The sequence below is a fragment of the Pogona vitticeps genome, chromosome 4 (genome assembly GCF_051106095.1).
Source record: "Pogona vitticeps strain Pit_001003342236 chromosome 4, PviZW2.1, whole genome shotgun sequence".
Taxonomy (NCBI): Eukaryota; Metazoa; Chordata; class Lepidosauria; order Squamata; family Agamidae; genus Pogona; species Pogona vitticeps.
The window spans coordinates 126,246,812-126,259,299 of NC_135786.1; the positions used below are offsets into that span (position 1 = coordinate 126,246,812).

Genomic DNA, 12,488 nt, shown 5'->3' on the forward strand with positions numbered 1-12,488 from the left:
CTTGATGTTGCATGTATCCGTCCCCTGCTTTGGGCGTGCAGGGGAGCAGGGTGGGGGAATACAAGGCAACGCTGAGCCACCTGCAGCTCGTCCAAGTACAGTGGTGCATCGACTTATATACGTACGTCCCTACTTATGGCCCTTTCGACCTTTTTGTTTCCACTTGCAACCTGGAGAGGGGGGAAAGGCGGGAAATTCAAACCATTGGTGGCGAAGAGGCTGCGGCTTTGTAGCTCTTTTGCCCAGTTAGGGAAAGGGATGCAGCGACAGCAACCCAACGCCGGGAGGCTGAGGCTGGCCCGGATGTTCCGGATGCTCGCCTCCCATAGCAGGGCCAGCCATGGTGGAGGGCGAGGCTGTGGCGAGCGGCCATAGCATCCTGGCCAGGCTCAGCCTCCCGGCCACCGCAATCAGAGGTGGCTTCGGACTGATAAGGTAAGCTTGCAGTGTTTGACAGTATTTAATTATTTATCTGTGGGTATTTTTTTAAAAACTGCTGGACCGGATTAATCAAGTTCCCATGCATTTCAATGGGAAATGGTGCTTCGACTTATGTCCATCTTCTGAAACGGCTTATGGTTATAAATCGAGGCACCACTGGCGGCAAACAATGGTGGGACCCTCTGCTCAGCGGAGCGCGCCTCTGTCCCTTAGCGACCAGCACCACCACGCGTCTTCCAAGCGGGATCCCCCGCCCTACTTTTAAAAGCTTGCCCTTTTCCTCCACACCCGCTAGCCCGGCGCGGCGCGCTCCCTCTTCCCCACCCGGCAGGGCAGGCCGAAGGCGGCCGCTTCCAGGTCCTCCAGGAGGCGCGTGGTGAGAGCGCTGTCGCCGCGTAACGGAGTGACGTCGCCGCCGCCTGACGTAGGGGGGGTGAGGTTTTCCTCTCCTGCGCTTTGCCGGGAGCTTGCGAGGCGGCGGCGGCGGCGGCCGTGGGCATGGAGACGTGAGCGCGACACCGTCTCGGTTCTCCTTGCGCCCCCCCCCCCGCAGGATGGCGGCGGGGCCGTCGGTGGTGGAGGCGCTGGGCAGGCTGTGGCAGGTGGAGGCCCCCCTGGGCAGCGGCTCGTCGGCCGCCGTCTTCCAGGCGCGCTGCCTCGGCGACCCCCGCGCCCCGCTGGCCGCCGTCAAGGAGTTTCTGCCGGCGCGCTCCGGGTTCCTGGCGCCGGAGAGTCCCGGCGAAGGAGGGGGCGGAGACTACGGCTTCCGCAAGGAGCGCGCCGCGCTGGAGGAGCTGCGGGGTCACCGCAACATTGGTGAGGGGGTCGGGGAGGAGGAGGTCCGGCTGCGGAGAGGGAAGGGAAGGGGCGCTCCGGGTCTCTCGCCCGCAGGGCATCGCCAAGAAGGCCACAGAGCCGCCCTCTGAGTTGGCCGGGGAGGCAGAGCCTCGGCAGCCGATTACGCTGCCTCTTTTTCTGCGGCTCCACCGTCACTGCCCTGCCTCCCTCCCTCCTAGCTATTGCCATACACACACACACACCTTTCCCCCCCCCTTCCACCTCCCCTGGGGCACCTCAGACCCATATATTGTGCTTTCCTCGCTTCCGCCTCGCCCCTTCCTCTTGTCCTACCTCAGGGCAGGAGCTGCTTTGGACCACCACTCCCCTAAAGCGGGTACAACTGGGCTCTCCCTGAAGTGGGATAGGCAGCATATGCCAGACACATACAGTAGTCACACCACATTGCCCATTTTAGAGGTTTTCCTAGCTTCTTGGACTCATTCATCATCCCATTCGCTAAATGAGAATTTCATTTGTCAGTTTGGTAGTTTTTGTTCTATCAAATCAATCACCAGCACAGTAACCAGAACCAAATCCTAAATACCTGGACCAGCCGCCAGTAAATTTTACAAGAAAAGTGCTGACAGAGTGTGGTCCCTGTACTGGTTCCATGTGTTTCCAACCCCTGTTTGTACACTCATTCTGTTTAGTGAGGTGTGGAGATGGCAGCTAAATGCTTCAAGCATAATTTTCAAGGAAGGGATGTCTCAAGCAGTGCAATTCTATAATTAAATTGTGTAGCATTGAAGCTAGTCCTTTTCTTGGTTACTGGCCACCAGAAACTTCCTCTTGATAGCTTTTGGTGGCACTTTCTCTACAAGGAACAAACTCATATTCAGTTCTGAGACTTGAGATGGAAACATCACCTGTCATTTGTAGACATCAGCCACACCTGATGGGATTCATGCTGTTCTAGAATGCATCCATCCTACAAATATAAATACTTCCCAAAAAATGCACAACTGGCAATCATACTCAAGTCCAATATCCATTTATGGAATCTGCACTTACTCTTTTGATCATCAATATTTGTTACTCATCTCTTCCAGCTAATTCCTGTCCTCTTTCCTTTTTCTTTCTCTCTTTATTTGATTTATTTTTATTTTTCCCATCTTACAGAATCATCTAATTAATTAATTGTTATAAATTTTTTAGAACTTGTTATCATTTGTTGTAAGCCGCCTAGAGTGGTCGAAATGACTAGATAGGCGGGGTATAAATAAATAAATAAATAAATAAATAAATAAATAAATAAATAAATAAATAAATAAATAAATAAATAAAATCTCCAGAATCACAGTAAAGGTGTCAGGAGTAGTCATGTGTGCAGGTGTGTCTGAAGATGTGATTCAGTGCATATGATCTCTGCAAGGCATGTGGTAATGGATACTTTACAACCTACTGGTCCTCAACAACCTACTTCGTGGACCAGAAATTGCTGCATCAGCAGTACTGGTGCAGTTTGCAGGAGGAAAGGATACCCAAAGGTTATAAAGTGTGATACTCGGGATAGATTGTATAATTGAGAGATTAGTTTTTCTTTTATTAAAAACCTGAGCTAGAAACGAATAGTATAGTTCTCCAGGAACCCTCATCGACAACATTTGCATCTTAGTTGGATTCACAGGGTTATTGTCAAAGTCAGTATCGGAGTATATACCATTTGCTGGCTGCTTATTAATCTTTTGCAAGTTGCACACTACTTGATGGCTTTCTGTTTAATACAGAATCTCAGGGTAAAACAGATTATGTGAACTGATGGTGCAGATGATAAATCAGCTGCCATCATATGGGACATGGTCATCTTCATCTGCAAACAGAACAGGGTGATAGTGATTAGCAGTGGAAGCATTAGACAACCAGTTTTAAACAACAAAAGCAAAATATGCTGCTTATATACTGCCCCATAGCACTTAAAGCACTCTCTGGACAGTTTACAATTATGCAGGCCTTCCCTCCAGCAAGCTGGATACTCCGTTTAGCAACCTGAGAAGGATGGAAGGTTGAGTTAACCTTGAGCTGGCTATCTGAGCCCATCGGAATCAAATTCAAGTCATGAGCAGAGTCTTGACTGCAATACTACAGTTCAGTCACTGCACCACACAGCATATGTAGATGATTCAGAGAGTGCAAACACAGTGATTCCTCTGTGGAATATGCTATGTCTTGGTGTGGACTTCTTTGCAGTGATAATCACTAGCTAGGAGTAGAGAACAGCTTCCACAGGTTGCTGGTTACACGCCATGTAACTCCTGCCAATATTTGTGGATATGTTTCACTTGTAGTGACCCTCTATGGTGTGTTCACCAAGTGTTCTTCAGCCAAAGGCCCATCGTACTGCCTTCTATTAGAATTACTAGATGTCAGTGTGTCGGAACTGCTTGTGCATTCCAGTCAGCATGGCTGCTCCATGTGGATCACTCAGCACTGTGCCCGCGACATCCTGGAAGCCCTGGCATTCCTCCACCACAAAGGCTATGTGCATGCAGATCTGAAGCCTCGCAACATCCTGTGGAGTGCAGAGGAGGAGTGTTTTAAGCTCATTGACTTTGGGCTCAGCTTTAAGGAAGGGAATCAGGTTGGTTGAGCTACAGTAAAACTTTTCTGGCAATATTTGTTGAACTCTTCTGACAGTAAAGGCAAGATATCTTGCAGAAAAAGAGCCTGAGTGTTGTCCTGATTGTTGAACCTATCTGCCATTTCCTAGTTTGCATTTCCCAGGATTTCTTTCTGTGAACTTCTGTTCATCCCATGGATGAGGTTAATATCACCCCATGTATCATTCCATAGAGGGGAAGAGGTTTTTTATTTTTCATTTTAGAAAGTTAGATTGCTGCTTGTAATGCATGGTTTCTTCCAGTTTTAAAAAAGGTTTGTGGCAGTTTATTTTTTTTTAAGTTTGCAAACATTGTTGAATGAAAGAAATAAAAGTGTTCTCAGAAAATTGGGAAGTTTGTCAGCATTTCTTAACTGCCTATATCTCTGAAGCTGTTCACAAGTCATTGGCTAGATGAAGGAAATTTTCATTCTCCTTGTGTATATGTGTGTGTGTCCATGTACATAAATCCACACATACTTTCATTAAATGTATCTCTTATGCTTGATAGAAAGAAACAAGTAACTTAAATGGATCTTTTGAGAGTGTTGACCATAATGATTGCCATGTTTTGTGTTACATCTAGTGTGCAAAAAACATGAAATCATTCTTGCTTACTGTCATTCCACTCATGGTGGTTAAATCATTGGTCGTCTCATTGTATAGGTAGTGAACTGGGCTGGTTTCCTTATTGGCATATCCCGCAACTCCATGGCTAGCAGAGTTAGTTCAGATCTTACAGTTCTGTTCACCAAACCATTAGAGCACTAAAATTGAAATGAAACCTTTGGATATTCATTTTTGCTCTTGTTCTTGAGTAGAATGATGAATAATCAGGTCTGAAATGTGATGAGTAAAGGGAAAGTAGCAACAGTTTTAAACTTCTCAACATGTGATCTCTGCTTGCAACCCCTTGCTGGTTGCTCCTGTTAGGATAGATGCCTCACCTGCCATTTCAGAGTGAAGCATGGCCTACTCAGACTGGGGGCTAGCCCTTACTGATAAGTCTGCAAGGTTTTTGCCTAAAAACAGGCTCTCCGTAAGTTGTCATCAGATGAACTGTCCTGTAATCAGTGGTCTTGAGGACAACCATCTCTGTTCCCTTTACAGAAAGCTTCACGTTTCTTGCAGTCCACCATATTTTAATGAAAAATTAACTTGAAAATTTCCATGAATTAATTTTGAAATCTGTGTTGGGGTGTTAGGTCAGTAGCAAGCAAACTCTCTTTTTTGGATCCTCTTAAATGTTATAAATGTAAACAATATTTCTGTGTAAGTACTGGAACAGTAGAGGGGGGAATAATACTTGTAGGTTTGTTTGTTGTGAGTAGAAGAAAGTAATGCATTTTTATACTATCGTTTGCTATTTGTAAAGCAGCTTAACAGACAGTGGGAAGCAAACCAGATAGTGAGTCAAAAGGCAACATGAAACTACAATTTTAAAAAAGCTCTTGATGCTCCATAGGATGTGAAGTACATTCAGACTGACGGATACCGGGCTCCTGAGGCTGAGCTGCAGAACTATCTATCTAAGACTGGACTACAAAGTGAGACTGAATGTACATCTGCTGTAGATCTTTGGAGTCTTGGAATAGTATTACTGGAAATGTTCTCAGGAGTGAAACTGAAGTATATTGTCCAATCTCAGGAATGGAGGGTAAGTAGCTTTATAGTAACTTTGCAGAGAAATCATTTACTTTGAAGATTTAATCTGATATCTTCAGGTTTTTGTGGTTGTGCAGGAACTCTTGAACCCTTGTTTAAGAAAGGCAGAATCTTATATAGTCTGAATTCTTGTTTTTGGATTAAATATTAAAACTGTCGTCCTCAGAAGGAAGTGGCCTTATACATGGTCAGCTTGCTAGTTTTATCTTGGTACATCAGAATGGCAGGAAAACTTCAGGAATTTGGACAGAAATATTTGCTAGCCCTAACTGGGAAATTTCTAGGATTTATCCTGGACATTTTGCATGCAAAGCAAGCATTCTAAGTTGTTTAGCTGTATGAAAGTCATTTCCTTTGGTCTTTCTTTCTTTTTCTTTTTCTTTTTCTTTTTCCTTCCTTCCTTCCTTCCTTCCTTCCTTCCTTCCTTCCTTCCTTCCTTTTTGGAATCTCCCAATCTGGTTACAGTAGCAGCTTGTTGATGTCAGCCTTCCTTCAAATGCCAACAAAGTCATAGGCTTGGAAAGTAGCAGAGAATGATCTGTTCTACATCTTTCCTGAAGTAGAATCCTCTACTCACTAGTCCACAAAACCCAGACAACTAGGCACTGTTTTGTAAGTGGGAAGCTATGGCATCACTGCCCGAGAGCAAAAAGGGGCAATCTGCACTATGTTGGGCTGCCTATAGAACAAGTTGTGCCAGATGTTCTAAGACAGTGGTTCCCAGCCTTGAGTTCCCAGATGTTATTGGACTACAGTTCCCAGAAATCATGGCCAGCACAGCTAGTAAGAAAGGCTTCTGGGAGTTTTCATCCAAGAGCATCTGAGGAATCCCTATTCCAAAGGAAATGAGCTGTTTGTTTCCTTAAGAAAGTAGGGAGGAACAAGAACTGAACTCAATAGGGTTGTTACCTAATTTACCATGTGTTTTAGAAATCAAGCATAAAGCAAATCTCACTTGTTCTTCCCACTCTGAAAGTCCAAGATATTTCACTACATGTTGTTATGTTGGCTAAATTGGAGGTTTACACACTGAAAGGGAATAGTGTAGGTGGCTGAAGAAAATGGAGGTTCAGCAGCTGATACATGGGCTGATTTTAGGATTTAATAAAATAATATACAGTTTCATTTTAAATAGGAATTTGTATTGTTGGACAACTTGAATTTTACTCTTACCTGGAGGTCCTGTGGACTGACAGTAGTAACCAGTTGTGCAGAAGTGTGATGAATCCCTGTATGGTCTAGTTGCTAGAAGTAAAAGCAAGTTTTTCTTATAAGAGTTTTCCTCATTTTCCTTTATTCCCTCCCTTTCCCCTCTTTCTTCCTTTCTAGGCAAATAATTCCGCCATTATTGATCACATTTTTGCCAGCAAAAGTGTGGTAAATTCTGCCATCCCGGCCTATCACCTCAGAGATCTCCTCAAAAGGTATGCTTGTCCTTTTTGGTTTGAAGGAAGACTATTTTATTAAAAAAATCTTCTAGAAGATGTACTGTAGCTTTAAGTGCCCTCCACCCACTGGAAAACTACCATCCAAGCCTGTCGAATAATTGTCGTCTTTGAAAGTTTTGATTGTACACCCACCTTCGAAAGATAGCTTAGATGCAGTATATTTTGTAGAAGAGTTGGTAGATGTTTTCTAATGTTTTATCTTATTTCTGTGGTCTGATTCCAGTGGAGCTACTGGGGCGAGATGCGCTCATTTATTTATTTAAAATATTTTTACCCCACCTTTCTCCTTAGAAGAGGACCTAAGGCAGCTTCCAGTATTTAAAGGCAATATTTAAGAACAAGACTGTGTGTATACGAAGGTGGAGTACATTAAAAGGCAATATTTAAAGCTAAAAATGCTAAATATCAAATTATTAAAAAGGAACAAAATACTCCTCTGAGAAATGGGAAACACAAGCAAGGCTAAAGTTAAAATACGGTCAAAGCAGTGATGCATAACAATCAATCTAAAAAGATCACACTCGGGCAGCCACTCGTTGAGGGAAAACTTGCCTGAAGAGAAAAGTCTTCACTTGCTTGGGGAAGAACAATAAAGATGCGGTCTCCTGAATCTGGCACAGGGATTCACCTCCCTCCCCAGCAGACCAGATCTCTTCACCTAAGCCCGTGGCTGTCTTTTTCCACCCAGCTTTTCAGTTGCTTTGGGCACAGAATGGTGAATATGATTTCAAATTCTACTCATCAGTATTACTGCGGTCGTTCAAGCCTCTTGAAAGCCATCTACTTAGAAGTCATCTGATTCCAAATGGGAAAAATTTCTGATTTTGCATGCTCGTCTGACTTCTACCCCTTGGTTGCCCTATCACAGACATCCTTCATTTCCTCCTATCTCTGAAAGTTTAAGGAAAATCCATCCATGGAAGTCTGAAGGCCATCTCAGCCAAGAGATCTCATCCCTTGGACTCTAATCCCGTAGTTCAAAAGTTTATAAAATGGTTATGACATTTAATTTCTCCAGTCAGACTGCCTATACCTTCATGGTCTCTCTGCAGTTGGTCTTGTTTCAGCTGATGAAGTCACCATTCGAACCACTTGCCACCTGCTAGCCAGGCTGTCCTGGAAGACTGCCTTCCTAATAACCATCACATCAGCATGACAGACGTCTGAATTGACAGCTGTCTGTACTGATCCAACATATCTCACTTTCCATTCTGACAAGGTAGTGCTCTATCTGAACATTTTCTTTCTTCCCAAGGTCTTGTCCACTTTCCCCATCGACCAGGATATCATGTTGCCTACTTTCTTCTGAAACCCTGCTTTACCCTTGGAATGTACACTGCATATTCTCAATGTTTGCAGGGCTCTGACCTTCTGCCTTTCCTATACAGCTACCTCTCAAAAGTCAATTCGATTATTTATCTGCTATGGTGAACCTAAAAGGTAATCCACTGTCCAGAATGATTTGCTCACTGAGTCATAGAATGCATCTCACTCCCTTACCAATTGAGGAACTTAACCTGCATCAACTACTCTCTGTTTACACTCCACTTAGTTTTAGAGTCATCTGCTGCAACTTTCAGAGGCATCCCTCTTTGAGATGTTTGCAAAGCTGCTACCTGGGATCCTCCACCTACTTTAATCCCACACTACTGGCTAGACAATTGAGCCAGGCAAGATACCACATTTGGCAGACACTTCCCTCCTGTGGTAAATTAGCTGGCGGTCTATACAGTTTGAGAGATCCATGGAGACCACAAAGAAGAATGTTTGGTTGCTTGCTTGCAACTGTTCTCTGAGTGGTCATCTGTGGATTCACACATCCCACCCTCCTCCCTTCAGTGTTCTGCATTTTTTTAATTACTCTTGAGCACAAGGAGTTGAGACGGCTGCTGCTAGGCATGCATATATATGTGCAAGGATGGGTAGAAGCAGGCTCCCACCAAAAGCTTGGCTAGAAACATTCCAGAACATGGCTCTGTGCATGCACAAACCCCTTTTGTGTGAACCCACAGAGGACCGCTCAGATAACAACAGTTACAGATAGGCAACCAGACATTCTGCTTCATCTCCGTCACACATTAGTATTTCTCAATCAAATCTATCCAGGAGACCTACTGCTTCCTTGTTTTTCCTCTTGCTCTGAACACACTTAAACCCCCTCCCCCTCTTTTTTAAAGAAAGAAACCTCTCCTGTAAGTCAGGACGCATTTTGAACTTTAGCCTTTCCAACTTCCTCTAGAATTATTGGCTACCTGCTTATATCTTTCCTTGGTAATTTGCCTCTCATTTCCTTTACATGCCTATTTTAAGACACAGCTTGTATGAAGGCTGCATATGTAACAACTACATTTTCTATAGATATCTCTCCCTTTTTGTTGATTAGAATTGTTTGTAATTGTGCTTTCATTATCTCACCTTAGAGAGACTCCCCACTATAGACATCATTCTCTCAGTATTTCTGACCTTTGCTTCAATAATTCTGACTGTGACATCTCACCCAGTATTTCATTGCGCTTACTGAAAAATCACGTTTCTTAAAGTCCAGATTGCACATTGTACTGTTCTGAACTTTCTCTTTCCTTGCTATGACAAATCTCAAGATTATGTCAGACATTCCAACCAGAGTTAGCATTTCCATGAAAAGGTCCAAGATACCCGATTCTCATCTCAGTTTTTCAACCTTCTGCAAGATGAAGTTGTCAACAAGGCAAGTGGAGAAATTATTGGACCTTACATTCTTGACAGAGCTGGGCATTCAATAGATAGCAGAGTAGTGAAAGTCTCCCTTTAGGAATCTGATTCAGGAGGGTATCACTCAAATATTTCATCTGGCTAGGATGTTTGTAGCAGACCCCCAATAATGATGACACTATTGTCTCTCTCCTCTGAGGGTTATAGAAATTCTCTTTACCACTGTTGCACACTCCAAGCTCAGATCTCACAGCTGGACACATCCTTTACATACATCTCTGTACTGTGGAAATTATTTAATATTTTAAATTTCTTGTAGAAGACAAGGTTGGCAAACAAGGGTTAACTGAATGCTAGTGGGGGATCAGCTGGCTCTATTAACCGATCACTCAGATACATGTTGTTTTTTAAAAAGCGCATCTTCTGCAGCAGACGGAATGTATTCTAATTATGTTAAACAAGCTCGCATGTGACACACTTTCATTCACAATACAGTGGACCCTCTACTTAAGGAATTAATCCGTATTGGAATGGTGGCTGCAAGTCGAAAAGTCTGTAAGTCGAATCTCCATTGACCTACAATGCATTGAAAACCGAATAACCCAGTAACCGGCCATTTTTCTTCCATTTTTCTTCCATTTTGGGTTTTTTTGGGTCTGTAGGTCAATTCTCTGGCTGCAAGCCAAACCTAAATTTTGCGGCCAGAGAAGTCTGTAACTCGAAAAGTCTGTAAGTCGACGGTCCGCTGTATTGCTGAAGGCTGATTAGACAGGAATTTGGAGTGGTCTGGGTTGTGTTTAAAATGGCTCTTACCTTCAGTGCAATCCATTTTATCTCACACTTGAGCTATCTTTCCATTCATATGGGAGACATTTCTTCTCCCATGTGAAGGATACAAACAGCACTGCAGATCACTCTAATTTCTCCATCTTTCAGTTACTGACTCCTCCTCCCCTAGACTGCAGAATGGAATACTCAGGAGCACTCAAAGTCACACAAAATAAACTACAGCCTTAGTGCTGTGCCAAAAAGGAGCAGAACATCTCACAAAAGGAATAGAAATGATTACTCTTATCAAAACACATACAGTTGTTGGAAAATAGGGTGAACCAAACTGCACCAAAACTGAACCAAATAGTGAGCTATATGCACATCTGATCACTCTCTCAATTAGCATGTCTTAAATTATCCTCTTCCAATTAAATCCAGTTTGAATATAGCATTTATATAAAAATGAGTTTGACTATAACATTCAGACCATTTTAATGTACCATTTTAATGTACTTTATAAAACTTTTATTTTTTTCTTCATCCAGAGTTTCATTCTAGTGAGTTTAGGCTGCCGGAAAAGCTTTTACAGTGTTAAATGAACATGTAAAATTAAAGTGGCGTACTTACTTAGTTTTAATATGTAAACTATAATACAAATAGTTGTGCTAAATGACACCCAACGATTGGAAAGATTTTTTAAAAACCTCAGTCATCCCTCAGTCTTGATGACAATGTTACTGGGTTGGAAGTAATGGAACAGTTTTCATGTGATAGTTATAACACACAGTCTGTTCCTTGTTAAAGAATCATCTGCTCCACAGGGCCTGGAAAAATTAAGGATTTGACTGATGTTGCTGATGAAAGCTAATCCAAAGGGAATGGGAACTTTTTGGCCTAGGGGCTGAATTCCAGCTTGAAAAGGATCTTGGGGAGTTCTAGGTATAGCCAGCGGAGTGGGGCTGATAGTAGTGTGAGTAGAAAGAGATGTCATTCTTACCAATCTAGACATTTCCCCGTAAGAAGTTTGTAGCCTACAAAGTGCACAGATCAGTTCCATGTAGCAGCTTGCAAAGTGTGGCATGAAATTCTGCAGAACATACTGGATAGTGCATAGCTTAATCCTCTTCAGTTATTTAAGGGCAGAAACTATTTAAATATATGTAAATACCCTGTTGGAGATGTGGTGGCGCTGTGGGCTAAACCGTGGAAGCCTGTGCTGCAGGGTCAGAAGACCAAGCAGTCGTAAGATAGAATCCACGCAACGGAGTGAGCTCCCAACGCTTGTCCCAGCTCCCGCCAACCTCGCGGTTTGAAAGCATGCAAATGCGAGTAGATTAATAGGGACCACCTCGGTGGGAAGGTAACAGCGTTCCGTGGCTAAGTCGCACTGGCCATGTGACCACGGAAGATTGTCTTTGGACAAAATGCTGGCTCTATGGCTTGGAAACAGGGATGAGCACTGCCCCCTAGAGTCGAACATGACTGGACAAAAATTGTCAAGGGGAACCTTTACCTTTACCTAAATACCCTGTTTATTGTGATCACTGATTAGCTGCAATAGTTAAAGAATTTGCAGATGAGATTCACAAGCCATATCAGGCCCATAGGCTGGAAGCTCCTCATCTTCTCTGCCATTAAGGGAGGAGATGCTTTCTGTTGTCAACGTCTGCTTTTCTTCGGTAATAGTATGGTGTGCAGGCCAAAATGCAGAGTAATAGGGCTACTCCCCTCCTTTTTTCTTTCTTGCTTTGTACCTCCCCATGCTTCTCTTTCTATTTGAAATAAGGCTGAGAGACACAGGCAGCGCAGAGGGCACAGGCATCATAATCTTGCTTGTCAGCAAACCTAATGATGGTCCAGGGGCAGAGTACAAATAACCACATACAGTGGTGCCTCGTATAGCGAGTGCCTCGTATAATGAGGAAGCCACATAACGATGGCTTTTTTGCGATCGCTTTTGCGATCGCATACCGATGTTGCCTATGGGGAAAAATCGCTTTGCGATGTTTTCCCCATAGGCACCATTTGCCGGCTGA

At 43.5% G+C, this 12,488-nt stretch overlaps 1 protein-coding gene across 4 annotated transcripts in view; it reads left to right on the plus strand.

Moving 5' to 3' along the window:
• The first annotated feature begins 865 nt into the window (after positions 1 to 865).
• UHMK1 (U2AF homology motif kinase 1) overlaps positions 866 to 12,488 on the plus strand; it is a 29,168-nt gene continuing 17,545 nt past the window's right edge. For 3 of the 4 annotated variants that reach the window (XM_072998282.2, XM_072998283.2, XM_072998280.2), the window contains exons 1-4: positions 866 to 1,257; positions 3,567 to 3,859; positions 5,343 to 5,534; positions 6,872 to 6,966. In XM_072998282.2, coding sequence (XP_072854383.2) covers positions 996 to 1,257; positions 3,567 to 3,859; positions 5,343 to 5,534; positions 6,872 to 6,966 — 842 coding nt within the window. In that variant the 5' untranslated portion in view covers positions 866 to 995. The remainder of the gene's footprint in view (positions 1,258 to 3,566; positions 3,860 to 5,342; positions 5,535 to 6,871; positions 6,967 to 12,488) is intronic. The other variant, XM_072998281.2, reaches the window with a different exon arrangement.